Source organism: Sphaeroforma arctica (assembly GCF_001186125.1).
Source record: "Sphaeroforma arctica JP610 unplaced genomic scaffold supercont1.86, whole genome shotgun sequence".
In the NCBI taxonomy this organism is placed as follows: domain Eukaryota; class Ichthyosporea; order Ichthyophonida; genus Sphaeroforma; species Sphaeroforma arctica.
In genome coordinates, this window is record NW_014040472.1 from 99,140 (window position 1) to 113,823 (window position 14,684).

General features: G+C 43.2%; 3 protein-coding genes across 3 annotated transcripts; all 3 read left to right on the forward strand.

Moving 5' to 3' along the window:
- The first annotated feature begins 446 nt into the window (after positions 1-446).
- On the forward strand, positions 447-4,120 carry SARC_02012 (Nup85 Nucleoporin). The gene is made up of 7 exons (XM_014304256.1): positions 447-578; positions 839-1,005; positions 1,495-1,623; positions 1,959-2,241; positions 2,801-2,923; positions 3,166-3,365; positions 3,892-4,120. The coding sequence occupies exons 2-7, from the start codon at positions 889-891 to the stop codon at positions 4,108-4,110; spliced, it is 1,071 nt and encodes a 356-aa protein (XP_014159731.1). The 5' UTR covers positions 447-578; positions 839-888; the 3' UTR covers positions 4,111-4,120.
- A 389-nt stretch (positions 4,121-4,509) lies between these two features.
- On the forward strand, positions 4,510-9,005 carry SARC_02013 (hypothetical protein). Its single transcript, XM_014304257.1, has 6 exons — positions 4,510-4,920; positions 6,079-6,194; positions 6,678-6,720; positions 6,871-7,596; positions 8,092-8,349; positions 8,763-9,005. The coding sequence occupies exons 1-6, from the start codon at positions 4,606-4,608 to the stop codon at positions 8,859-8,861; spliced, it is 1,557 nt and encodes a 518-aa protein (XP_014159732.1). The 5' UTR covers positions 4,510-4,605; the 3' UTR covers positions 8,862-9,005.
- Positions 9,006-11,162: 2,157 nt separating this feature from the next.
- Positions 11,163-14,028, forward strand: SARC_02014 (hypothetical protein; the record flags this gene model as incomplete). The annotated part of the gene is made up of 7 exons (XM_014304258.1): positions 11,163-11,438; positions 11,978-12,202; positions 12,531-12,657; positions 12,960-13,081; positions 13,306-13,407; positions 13,602-13,709; positions 13,873-14,028. The coding sequence occupies 7 exons, from the start codon at positions 11,163-11,165 to the stop codon at positions 14,026-14,028; spliced, it is 1,116 nt and encodes a 371-aa protein (XP_014159733.1).
- Positions 14,029-14,684: the final 656 nt, after the last annotated feature.

The following is a 14,684-nucleotide window of genomic DNA, read 5'->3' on the forward strand; positions in this document are numbered from 1 at the left end:
GTGTGGGTGTGCGTACGTGTCTATGTCTATATCTGTGTCTGTGTCTGTTTATTCTTGTATACGTGTGTGTGTTATATATTTGTTTGTGTCTGTGTTTCTATGCGTGTCTGTCTGTTTGTGTTTGTTAGTATATATATATGTGTGTCTGTGTCTGTGTCTGTGTCTGTGTCTGTGTGTGCGTGCGTGCGTGCGTGTGCGTTTTTTTTTGTGTCTGTGTGTCCGTGTGTCTGTATGTGTATACAGACAGACTTGTACATTAAGTTGACACTGATCCTAGTTGTTGCATATATGAGGCGCCCGTCCGTCTTCAGATTTATTACCACTCCTTCATACGAACGATGATACTTGCGCTTGGATTCCAGACACCCGAGCATTCTCAAGCGCTATGGGGTTGATATTTGTTAGTGTTACAATCTGCTTAAGGTCACTCTGTACACAATTCTATCCACAGGAAAATATACACACAACTGACGTACAGGAGACCAAAAAGAATATATGGAGCGTCGTAGCTCGAAAGCTAGTAGTAGGTGACATAGAAGGGAGTATTGACTCCTTAGAGTCATTCAACTCAAGCACAGGTAAGAATTAATCAAAGCTGTGATCGTTTTCGTGTACTTTTGCCATGCTTCCACGAGTGTACGTTAGGCTAGCTATACAGAATCTTGACAGTGTCGTGAACGCATTGTGGTTGGTGCGTACGGGCAACCTCATTCCAAATGCACGTATGCTTGCGCTGTGAGACATGGCGGTCGCGAACCACGGGTGCCATCAACGATTTAAAGCATTAAGCTGTGTGTGTCATAATCGCGAAGCTAATCAACATGCCTCTTGCCTATAGACAAAGAAACCAAATGCGCAATCGAAGCGCTATTGCCTCATCTGAGAGCTATGCCTTTGATGAATGATATGATGTACTCCAGCAGACTGAGGGACTGGAAGGAGTGGTCGCGCTCGATACAGGCAGATAGGAACAATCTGATCGCAATCTCAGAGAGAATTAAAGTAGTATGTTGCCTACTTGTTGGTTATGCTGTGTTGATTTGTTTAATTGGTAGTCTGACCCTGTATACCTAGCTGCTTGGAAATGGAGACGAGGTTTTTTATTGTGGAGATTTCCGCTTTTGTGACATGTTATGTGTACTAGTCCCTGATCCACACAGATTTGGACTGTTATCGGTTTGCGAACCTGTTGCTTAGTTCCTGATGGATTCTGTATTCATAGCTTGATCAAAATTGAACGGTGCAGCTCAAAATTCATGTACAAGCCCTTGCTGGATTATCGAGATTTTACTTTTACTATATTTTTATTTGTTACATAGCGATGTAAGATTATGACCGGCAGTTTCTAGTTCAGGGTGATCGACATTTCGCCCTCGTACAAGTAGTTGATATGTATTGTACTAGTAAACTTTACAAGCACTTCATCACCACCCCGCCATGAATGTTGCAGGCTTCAGACTGACTCGATGTATATTTAATCTGGCTGTATCTCAGGTCGTGGCGATACTTTGTGGCGACGATTGGGCTATAAGTCCTAAGTGCGAATCTTGGATAGAATATGCGATCGCAAGACTAATGTTTGCCACCCCGGAGATCACCTTAGATCGCGTTTCTGAGCACACGGTGTGTACCTCACGTAAGCAGATTATTGAATCCATCTTGTTCAAATCAGTTTCATTTGTATCCATATGTAAATTTTTTGTGCATCGCTTGATTTTGGGCGAGTTCGATTCTCTCTATCTTACTCTCTGCAGATATATAAGCACGCACGCCACAATATGCATTTTCGAACTCCGGAAGCGCTGGACGAAAAATAAGCGTCTCGTCACAGCGTGTTCTATTCAACTCTGAAAGAATCTTCGTAGATGCCACAAATATTGGGATAAAGATACGTGTAACCTTTTCACTGGTGATATCTTCATAGCCCCATACCGTATTGTCCCTCGTTCACCAAGCAGGATCAATGGTTCAATGCAAAACCCACCACAACCAGCAAGACTGACGGCCTCCACACAGGTCTACTCAGCGATATTCTTAAAGCGGTACTGAAGAAAGACACAGTGACCGTGTTGGAGAAAAGCGCGTCCTTGTCAGAGGATAGTCTCCTCCTCACGGCACATTTGGCTGATATACTATTCCACCTCGGAGGCTACCATATGAATGACACATTGAGTTGTGGAATCACGCTGAGGCAGTGGTTTTTGATGCAGTATGCCGATCAGCTGCTGTCACAGATATCGCGTAAGTCGCAATCGTACTTGTGAGCTTTGATTGCGTATGTAACCCCGTCAAGGGAACAAATCACGACAAGTTTTGTCCAAATGTGATATTCTCGATCCCATATGCAATTTTGTTGCCCATAATGACAATCATGCTTGGTATTGTTTTCTATGGCAAGCTGATTGGTTCTCTGGCTAACTCGCGAAGACTTGCGTCGGCGGCATGCAATCGTGATAGTCGCAGATAGCTCATCAGAAATGTTATTTGAACGGCTACTGATGTGAGAAATATTCGGCAACCTGCGAAGTCGGTTTTATGTAGATACTTCTTTGGGATTCTCATAAAGCATCTGGAACTGTACCCAGCTGAGATACTAGTAAGGCCGAGCTGATAGGCATGGCCCATTTGTAGTTTGTTCATTCGTCTGCTTTCCCCTAAATCACAGTGATTCACTGATCAGGTAGATTAAATTTAGGAGATGGAGGAGTGCGCTCCGCGACCATGCATCGATTTGAAAACACGTCTGCTCTCTATGTGATGAGTTTCTTCTCATATCATACTAACACGCTCACCTTTGCAGTCGACGACGGTGAATGCCGCATGCTGGAGATGGCCGGCAACTACTATGCACAATGTGGTCCACAAGGAGCAAGGAGGTTTGCCATTGCACTGCAACGGATACCTATAGATAGTGATAACACGGGTGAGTTCAACACTCGCCACTTTTCGTTACATTGGGGTTTTATTCGCTTGATTCGCATGTGCCTAGGTACTGCTTGGTTCCGACAATTGTTTACTGACGTTCGTTCCCGGTTTAGGCTGTAGATCCCTGCGTGTACAAATGCACAATTCCGTTTTTTTTTCAACTGCGTACTCGATCACATACTGTTGGGCCCTCAGGCACACACTATTGCGCACTCACTCTCACACTATTGCATACCCCAGGTCACCGCATAATCGAATTGGCTCAGGAACATGGTCTAGTAGAGACTGTGGGATATATCTGCAGCGTACAAGGGGCTCAGTGTGTTCGCAGGAATGACTACAGTGCCGCTGTCAGGTGGTATACTCAGGGCAATCATATCAGATTCGCACAACGAGCGGCGAATGAGCTTCTAAAATCAACGCTGCAACGGAAATGCTCGGTAGGTTTGATCTGCAATGGATTTTCAACGACACTGACTCTATCTATATCGGACATATATAAATATGTTTATGTTTATGTATATGTAAATATATATACATGTGTGTGTGTGTGTGTATGTGTGTGTGTGTGTATGTATGTGTATGTATGTATGGATATGTATGTGTATGTATGTGTATGTATGTATAACATATGTATGTACTCGTATAAAATATAGGTATAGGTATATATATATATATGTTGTATATATATATATGTATGTATGTATGTATGTATGTATATTATGTTTATATGTATATATATATTCGTATTTTTATGTATGTATATTATGTTTATATGTTGATATATTCGTATTGGTATGTATATATGTATGTATGTATGTGTATGTGTGTAGATATGTAAATATGTGTGTGTGTAAAATCGTACCTGTGTCGGAAGCGGGTCACTTTCGTCCTTAGTGTATTGTTCAAGTCAATATTGTGAATACGCGACAGAATACTGATGTAATCTTCGCCATTGTCTTTTAGGATCAACCTTTGAGAAGCATGAGATCGTCCGCGAACAGGCTTCTGGTGGATCAACTCAAGTCCAGCCCACAGCTCAACTTAAACGATACCCAAGCTGAGTTGCTTTTGCGCATACTCGAAGGAGGCGACGAGGCGAATACGGCGTATCCTCCAAGTAGGAATATCGCACAGGCTCTTAAGATTCTGACTGAGGAGCGGTGCAATACAATAAAACTATAAATACGAGTCGTAATCTAGTGTCATACATGTGTCGTAGTCTAGTGTCATACATGTGTCGTACGACCTGGGTTGGTGACTACTGCCTTTTCTTGTGGCTCGGAACCTATCATAGGGCAGAGTGGTTTAGTTCACTCGACTGTTCAATACTATATAGGAGGGAAGACAATCACGAGTCCAAGAACATACTCATATTCTCACAGCCTCCTAATATAATTGCAGGAGGCCATGTATAATGATATTCCCGTTAACCCTAAAGCCTAAACCCAAAATGATCTCAAAATTACGTCATCACTTTTTTCTATACAATACATAATGTAAAAATATTATAAATATTTGAACTATGTATGTATGTACATATTTTCATAGCCTTCTGTATGATATTTTTAGTTACATAGATCATAACCTCTCACTACTAGTATGTAGTAGACTAATTGTAATGGTAGACGAGTGAATTAGCTAAGACGTCAATTAGATACCTACACAAACAACGGCAGCATGCATTTCCAGACCCGCAGTGCGCTATCGCCAAACTATCCAACTCCCAAATCGAACGTCCGGATTCTTACCTTGGACACCCTCGTACAAGATGTACAAAAGTGCATACTACAATACTTGGAACCATCCGATCTCCTTCACGTTGGCATGGCGACGCGTTCGCTCTATATGGCAGCGTCGGACGCATGTGTCTGCATCTATGTCATTAGCAGAGCACTGCGACGAGAGTATACTTTAGCGGCACAGCGAGGATTGAAGCAGGCCATTGTGTACGACGAAAGACGGGCCGGACTTGTCACGACTTCGTATATGAAGGTATGTACATAGTTCTGCTTGTTGATGATTGTATGCAGTTTTATATGTAACCCACGCATATGTAAATATATGATTTGGAGATTTACGTATATAGGTATGTATTGGACGTTTCCTATGAGTATTTGTGCAGAAAACTGTGTGTTTCGCAATACATATTCAGGTACATTTCGCCACCTCAAAGATGTACATACACCATAACATTTCATGTATAAAAGTAGTAATAGTTTATAGTATGTGTATGCTACAATAGGTTATAGTACTTTTATTCTTTGAAAGCTTCCTATTTTCCGGTATACTTTGGTTTTGCCTATCGTGTATGCATAGTATATGGCAACTATGTCACTCAAACTGTATACGCACTCACGCAATACGTTCCTAAAGAACCATCTTGGGTTGTGTCAGTTTTGTCAATTACTAGTATTAACTGGATAGATACGCAGTCGGATGTAATATAGTGCTCTCATTGTGCTAAGATTATTGTAGCGATGAGGTTTTCACTTTTCTGGGTGGTAATGATGATGAACAACGCCACGCACAAACCACGCACTAAGGTGTTATCGGTCATGATCTCTGTTTTGATGGCACATGCAGGGCAAAACTTTCACTTACAATGAACCTCTCAAATGAGCTCAGTTTAGGTAAAGAATAATAGCTAATATATGACGGACACGCGAACAATCACGCACCGAGATGACAACTGTGTCTCAAATATCTCAATCCGTTTAAACGTACGGGATACCGGCGTACACCCGACTCCGGCGGCATATGCCTTTGAACATGGCAGTCGGTAGTAGACGCACGCATGTAGTGCGCAGATCTGAGGTAAATGTGTGAAGAAAAGAATTTCACCTCGAATCTTGCAACGGCCGAGCGGATCAACGTGTTGGAAATAATACTGCATACAACAGGATTGGTAGAAACATTATCCATCGATAAGGAGTGACGAGCTCTCTGTACATATAATATCACTACCTAATACACTCCTGGTGAAAATCTACTCTGCCTCACACGCTAGCATTACATGTAGTATCATTCTAAGCTCTGCGTAGATTTTCATAATATACAATGATCCAAGTCTGAAATGAAAGTGAACCATACTCACGTATGTGACAACGATTCATGCTCATGATGATGAACACGTAAACACGTATGATATAGGCAGATGGGGACTGGGGAAAGCGGGTCGTAAAGCAAATTTTATTAGCGCATCGATGGAACGTACTGGAACGGGTCGTGCGTGATGGGTGTGCAATGTATGAGGAGGATTGCAAAGGGTATGGGCGCAGAGCGCTTGAAGCAACAGTCTTTTCTTATGATCTATTGTTTGTACCTTCCTCTATGGTATTGAATTTGTGTATTAGTTGTAGATGAGAATCTCAGCCTCGATAAGAGTTTTCGGACGTGCGCGTGTGGATCAGGAGTTCCCTATCACTCAAATCTAGACTTCAGAGTTCGACTCGCTTGAATGGACAGTATTTATATCAACGTTTCGTGGTATAGCTAGCTGTATTGCTGGTGTTGTGGACCTGAGTTGTTTGTTGGGTATTGTATTTTGCCTCAGCTCGCTGCCTATAGCTTTATTCCGAGTATACATTAGAATGGACCAAGGGCAAGCTTTCTGTTCAATGGCACATTGTTTCGTATTACAATCACTTTCTAACTCTCTAGTGGCACCGCTTGTCGAATGATTTGTTCAACTCGAGGATACCGCACTAATGATATCGATATTTTATATTTATCCGCGAATCTCTGGGTAGAAACAATTGGATTCTCAGGAATGACAATGGGAATGATATTGAGGTATGCCACATGGCAATTTGTATACTGTACACACGCAAGGGCCTGCGGATGCTGGTTATCCATCGCAAGTCAAGTCAAGTCGATACAATCCAGATTAGAGTTCTACCCGTGTCTTCAGTTAGTTAATTGTCGTATTGATCGCCCTACTAGGCAACGGAGTCACTTGGAGGTCTATCACCTACGAGCTATCGAAGGAGACTTTGCCTGGATATCCAGAGAGTTGTCTTCACTAGAGGGGTGTCAAGCTTATATCGCGATTGCTTCTTGGCCGGTGGTAACAAGACCAGTCAGCACGGCACTTTCGACGGTTATACGGCAGATACAACAAGGAATCAGCGCGTAGCGTACAACGCACGCTTGGCGTATACCAAAGGCACAGGATACATACATAGATATGCGGGGGGAAATGTGCTGAACAGAATGGCCACTGGAGCTTCCTCTGTCTATCCAAGCGACCTTAGAAGTGAGCAAATAGGACCAGGGGAACAACCCTTCTCGAACGGCTCTCCAGGGATATTTTCTGAAGACACGCTCGACCTGTTGCACTGTGGATTGCATACTGCGGCACTGAAAGGGCACACTGAGTTGGTTCGGTTAATGGTCACACATGCGCACGAATGGAACCGTACGCGTACGAGTGGAATTTCTTTGGCGTGTTCTAAAGGACAGAGTGATACGATGAAAGTGTTGTTTGCTATTGAAGATCCATCTGCTGACGAAAACAATGCGATGTTCGTGGCAAGTGCCTCTGGGTGCCTTGAGTGTGTAAGTGCGTTGCTTAGCAACGAGAAGACCGATCCACAAGCTGTTAATGGCAAGGCGCTTCAGTTCAGTAGCAGCGAAGGGCATGTAGATGTAGTACGATTGCTTTTGAAGGTATGATATTGTTCCACATTTTAATAAGTATATGCGTTTATGACCTGTTGATGTATAACAACACTGCTATTAGAACACTTGCCAAGTTTAATTTTTTTGCAATAAACCAGGCATCGATATTCGTCTTTCTTCTACCATCTTTCGACTAAGTTTGAATTGTTAAGAGGATATGCGATTTTCACGCATGGACGCATTTCTCATCACAAGACTTGATTAGTTGACTTCCTCACTATGCTTCTATCTCGGTGATAATATTTGCTCCCTGTGTGTTCAAATATATATTTGTGAACTATTTGTGCTGTGCCATGGGTGTTTGAAAAATCGCAGAACAGCCAGGAATTCTAGTGCAGCTGCGGTCGGCACACCTTGTGGTATGGATGAGAAACCGTTATCCATGCTTACCAACCCCCACCCTTGAATCTCGTACAATCATGTATTCACTGATCCGGCATAACACAATCGGCCATTCACGTACAAACTATTGTCCAAACGTAGGATGGTCGGTCCGACCCGTGTGCTAAGAATAGTTTTGGGCTGCGATGGGCGTCGCGGAGTGGCCACACAGAGACTGTGAGCGAGCTGATAAGGGACAACCGCGCAGACCCCGCAGCTCAGTCCAGTGAAGCCTTGCGCTCTGCCTGTGTGTCGGGTTATGGGGATGTGGTGCGATTGCTGCTGTTAGACGGGAGAGCTGATCCACGGGCGAGGAACTGTGAGGGGTTTCTGAAGGCGGCTGAGCTGGGACATACTGAGGTGTGGGAATGATTGTGAGAGCCCTGTGAGGTCGTATGTTCGTGTGGAGGTTTGATTATCGACCTTGAAAAGTTGATTTGCTGTGTTCGTCCAGTGCAATAGTGGTTGGCCTTGTGCTATTTTTTTTCCCAAGATGTACCAGTGTTGCTCATGCCGCACATAGGCTATATACATTCGCGTTGCTCCTTATATACAAGATTAAACAACTGATAATCGATCCTCGACAGAATTTAATATGTGTACTCAATGGCAATGTTTTACAGTACTAAGATGTAATCGACGGATGTTCAAGCTAATTTTGTTTGCATCGTACGATGATCGCCATCCTCAATATTCATTCACTGTAGATATACCATAGTGTATTGCGCTTTTCAACATTGCTGTTTCCCTGTCTCTATTTGTGTGCTCACTAGGTGGTCAAACACTTGCTTGACGACGGTCGCGTCGATCCAGCCACTGATAGAAACAAGGCATTGAGGCTGGCTACAAAATTCCTGCGCGACGGGCGATGAGGCCAGCGTGCATTTTACTGATTCGTTTGATAGCAGATCAATACATTGGTGATACATCTAGTATTTACACTCATTTTCGTGACCAACTACCATGCTGAAGGGGAAGGAAAAGGCAGCCTGAGCCCTGAGATATGAAGATTGGCCCTACTATATGATTGGTTCGCAAGACTAGCCAGACACTTTTATGAGTGAAAAGCAGTTATACGCCAATCCGATTAATACTTAGCTGCGTATATTTAAAAGGGTAGCGCCGAACAGAATAAAATCGTGGTGGTTTAATTATACTTTTGTGCTGAGGTGATAGAGCCTGTTGCTATGTAAGGTTGGAGCCTGTGACCTGTAAACACGAAACTGACGACCTTTGGTATTGGCGTATTGTCGGGACTGTCCCGGTGATACCTCCTTCGAGTCGTTTGATTAAGCGAACACAATTTACTCTTAGTACCTGAAATATTTGACACTAATTTCGTCACCAATGGTGCACAAATTTTCAAGCAAATTTAGACGGATAGTTCGAATGACAACTAGGAAAGACTTCTTGAAAGGCGACTCGGCGTAGCTAAAAGGAAACTATATTGCCTAAAATAGAACCAGTAACTCAAGAGAATCAACGTAATTTAAATTATTTGCCATTTCGGAGAAAGCTCATCAGCCTAAATTCATTAGGAAGTAATAAAAATAATCAGTCAAGAAACTTCAGTTTGTTTTGCAAGCCTATAGAGATTGATCTGGTCCGGCTTGTACATCACTGACTTTCGCTCACTTCCGAAGTTTCTGCTTTGCCACAGAGTTGAAACACCGGATTCACAGATTCGATTTCTGTATCGCAGGTTATATTAGAATTAGGAGCATATTGAAATACAACATGAGTTCACAGTCTAAGCTATAGAATATCGGCAATACAGCGCTGATTTAAAAAAAAAAGATATTAATTGAACAACCCTCACTTTTGTTTTGCAAGCCTATAAAGATTGATCTTATCCGTCTTGTACATCACTGACCTTCACTCACTTCCGAAGTTTCTGCTTTGCCACAGAGTTGAAACACCGGATTCACAGATACGATTTCTATATCGCAAGTTTTATTAGAATTAGGAGCATATTGAAATACAACATGAGTTCACAGTCTAAGCTATAGAATATCGGCAATACAGCGCTGATTTATAAAAAAAGGGTATTAATTGAACAACCCTCACCAGATGATTAAGATTGATGGTCGGATGAACACAATGCCTAAGGCCCCAGCCCCAGGTCTTCCTTTTTTTTCTTGGTATGTACAGTATTGTAACTCATGGTATAAACCTTTTCCTCCTAACTTAAACCTTGCTGACTAAAGCGTCGGCTGTCGGTTTCTTGAAGATGTTTACGCGGGCAAATTGTTTCATCCAACAGGAAACTGAATACGACTTTCGTGTGACACTTGTTCATCTTAGGTGACACACGAAAGTCTAAAACCGACACGATGAAGACTCTCATGTGACGAACCTATATAAGTAGAAGTAACCGTCAGTTGTGAGCTTCCCTTTACTAGAGTGAAGCTGCAACAAACATAAGACAAATAGACTTAGTCTGACTATAACCGTCCACATTCGAGTCGTAATAGACAGGCTTTGCAATTTGTCTTAGGTTGCTGAGCTTTACTTCGTAAAGGTTCTCTGATTCAGTGCTTGCCACTATGGGTCGTAACAACAATACACAACACTAAGCAGTGAGAAAATACTCCTTCGACCCTGAACGTCACATCGTTCCGTGGGTTCGAAAGATTCATGCTAACATTGAGGACACCCCTTTCCAAAAGCTTGATGAACGATGCACCACTTCTGGCCGAAGCGCCAAGATCAACGCCCTCATGAAGCGTTGACCAATCCTCCTGGCACCTTATTGAGCCGTGGTTAACGCCAGCCACTACTCCTCAGGAGTTCATCTCTATTGTCATTGCCGAATATCCCGTCTCCGCCCTTCCAAGTGTCACTTGGCCCTCTTGCGCAATGTTCGCAAGGCGTACTATGGCAGGGTAACCCTCCACAATTACACCACAATTTTACAAGACCGTCTAAAGACTCTTGTGAGCATGCCACCACCGAAGGACAAACATGAAGTTCAAACTTTCTGTGCCACCATGAATTGGTGGGCACAGTATATCCCAAACCTGGCTACTATCTTAGTACCACTAACTGATTTAACATCAAAGTATGTAAAATTCATTTATACCGCTGCGTGTCACGCCGCTTATACTACAGCTATTAATGCCATTCAAGGAGTGATCATGCTCGTTACCCCCAACTCTACTCACCACTAGCACATGTTTGCAGACGCCTGCCCCATAGGTGTTGGAACTGCTGGGTTGTTTGTTTATATCCCTCGCGCACAAGAACTCCTCTCCGTTTTCCCTGTCGGTTGGATTCAGCCTCTCAGCTCCAAGCGCATGGCTTCTGCAGATCAAGCTCTCCTAGACAACAAGCTGGAACAGACCTCTACATCAAATACCTTTGTGCATCTTCCTAAGTTATCCCCTAATGCTCCGTCGTCTTCGTCTGCTCGCTCTGGTTATAAGCGCTCGCCTACCCCAAGTGTTGCGGTAAATTTTACCCTTCCTGCTCTTAAACGAGTTCGAACAACACAGGCTCAACGATATTCTCACCGTGAACGCTTATACTTAGCACGAGCTCGACGTATGTCGTGAAAATCCACCGTGCCTAACATGGCCTCTTCTACAGTAGACCCCTGTATACATGGATTCTGTATAAATGGGATTGACCGCCTTTATCCTGTTTCTTATCGAAGCACTGAGCTTAATTAAGCTCAACGTTGTTATCATATATCAGACTTAGAAACCATGGCTATTGCCTATGGCGTTTAAAAACGGCAATCACCGGGAGCGAAATATTGTGTGCAAGCGGTTCAATACTGCAGTTTATCTGCCAACTGCAGGAGCAGGCCTGGAGAGCGATAATCAGTCAGCTATGATATTTACCTGATAAGTGAGAATCATACATTTGTTCCGACTCCCAATCGACCACCTGCCTAAAGTTCGTTCTAAGCAAATATTTGTGCTTCGAATTCGATTACATCCGTGCCGTTTGGACTTGAGTGATGGTATTGGTAAATCAATGATAGCGATGTAACAATATGTCTCGTGTAAACCATGATAATGCCTATAGAGATCTGGAAAGTGCCACAAAGGATGATAGTGACAGCACTGCTACCGGAGGACTGTCCGTTTCCGAGATTCAAATCGTTGAAGGCAAGGTTACAGAAACGGTCAAAGAAACCGTTATTAAAAGGAAATCGACACCAAGATTAAGGCGGAGAGAAAGTGTTCAGTTTGCCAATCGCATCAGGGTATATCTGATTTAGCTGTCAGGGAAGCAACTACTAGTCTGTGCTTAGTCTTGTTTTCTGTTCCACGTGGAAAACTCAGTGGTCTATGATATAGACGTTTAAATCAGTTAGTATCGTTTGGGTGGGTGAATTGATTTTGAGTGCCTTATTGTCACATCAAATGGTGCATCATTATCTGGATAGACTGTTTATTCTCACGGATGTAGCAGAAGTTATACTCTGGGCATTCCTCTTACCCTGACGATAGTGTCACGTGTTTCACTATTGCTCGGTAATGCTGCGCCAGTTGTGTCTTCAACTAAATCATGCTGCTTGAAAATCGTTGTAGGTCGTACACACGCCTGTGAGGGTAAACGCCACAAGTAAGCTTAGTCAGGTCGCTTGCGGTGCAAACACAATATATGCCTTATCGGAGAACGGCAACCTGTTTGTTCTGCCGCTCAATTCGCTCACAGGTATGTCGCGCATCTTTGGTTGATTTTACGTAGTCCTGAAATTCCAGTCTACTAAGTGGATGCGGTTGTATCGTTTCTTCGTATCGATGAGCTATGGCGGATATATAGATGACATGTACGGGCCCTTCTTGATGGACATAATCAAGTAGGACAACGGGAGCGCAAAATAAAGGGCTCATATGCTGATTATCAGCTTGCTAACACGGCACTGGCCTTAATCCAAGGGGTACGTATTTCCTATATGAAGCATCTATTGTACTAGACGCCCCTTTGCTTTGTATTGTTGATCTGTGCAAACACAGAGGAGCCGACCTCTGCCTGTTTGACACTCATGAACGTGGATAAGGTGGACATGAGACAAGACCCTATAATACATGTAGATTGCGGCGAGCACCATGTTGTTGCTTTAACGCTCCATGGCAAGGTACAAAACTTTTCTTATGTAAACCGGAACATTGTTGTCACTGTTGTGGGGTACCCTGTGCTCAAGTTGACCGTTACTGACCCGCACTTTTAATTAGTGTATGTCTCAGGCGGAGTAGGATAGTACAGCTGGGATATTTAAATGTATCACACTACGGCAACAGATCTTGTTTCGGGATTCTTCATTGATTTATCTGTTTAAATTATGTACCGGTCGGACTTCAGGTGTTATCCGCGCCACAGTCGAGTGATGGAAATAAATACGGACAATTGGGCTTAGGCCATTTCAAAGACTTGTACCAAACGCAAGTCGAAGATACGGAAAAAGTATGTTTGGGCGCTGATTAAACAAGTAGCCTGTAGAAAATGTGCATTAGTTTTCGATAGTGCTTCATTCCCTTGTATATGTGTCGATTTCCTTGCATCGCGATTTGCTGCTTGTATTTGTAGTGCACGAGGTGGCTATAATGTATGTAGCGTCTAATAGCATTCGAATCTAACTGCATTGGTGTAATTATCAGGGAGAACCCTATACGAAGTTGCATCTACTTCAGGACATTTCGAATCAGATTATCACTCGCGTCGCCTGTGGGAAAGCACATACTCTCGCACTCACAGCCAGTGGTGAGGTAAGTGGATGCCCCAAGTGCACTTAACATTATCACTATTATGTATGTCAAATCAGATACGCTATGTATTCGTGGTTAATATCCTGCTGGCGGGCATTACAGTATTTTTGTCGCTGTTTTCTACCTTCTTCTGCACCACACTTATCTTCTTTGAACTATATAGGTTTTTGGTTTTGGTAGTGATCGATGCTTTCAACTTGGGCTCGGTGGATGGGACTCGAAGCTGTCCACCGCCCGCCACTCTCCGACATATATGACTGGCCTATGGCCCTCTGGAACATACGATGGTTGTCGAAAAGGTCAGACAGGGCATTCTTGAGATGTTTCGGTTGACATTATGATACAAATATGCCTCGAGATTGCAAATTTGTACGTGCAAGTGGAAGATTGTTTTAGTAGGCAAGTACGTATGTCTTTCATCTACGTGGTCTTCGACTTATAGGGCCTTTAAGCTGGTTTCCAACCCCTAGTCTAAGCTGTTCACTGGTGGTTGTTACGCTTGTATATGCTATATACAGTATAGCGAAAGCCAACACTTGTATACAAAATATCACAACTACGATATGGGTGCATATGCGAGATGGTCAGTTCCATTTTACTTTTTTTCTTCAGAATTCGTATCTTGCTTCGTGTGGTATATTTACGTTATGGCGAAATCTGTAATCGTCTCTGATAGCAACCACCCCTTTCACTCATGAAGATTTATGGCGTGTGATTCTGTTTCTGTATTGAAGTGACAATGACTCATGCTCATCCGGTAGCATTCGGTGCAAAATAATCGGGTTCAAAGTCTGCTACATCTAAGGTACAATTATTTCATTTATTGAAGTGGATTTTATCTATATATGCAGCTGTTGCGATAGCAGCGGGTGGCGAGTGCAGTGTTGTATTGGTGGAATCGGCGGACGGCGGAAAGACAGAGGTGTTGACGTGTGGAAACGGAGTGTATGGTACGCTGGGCAATGGCACGTGGAA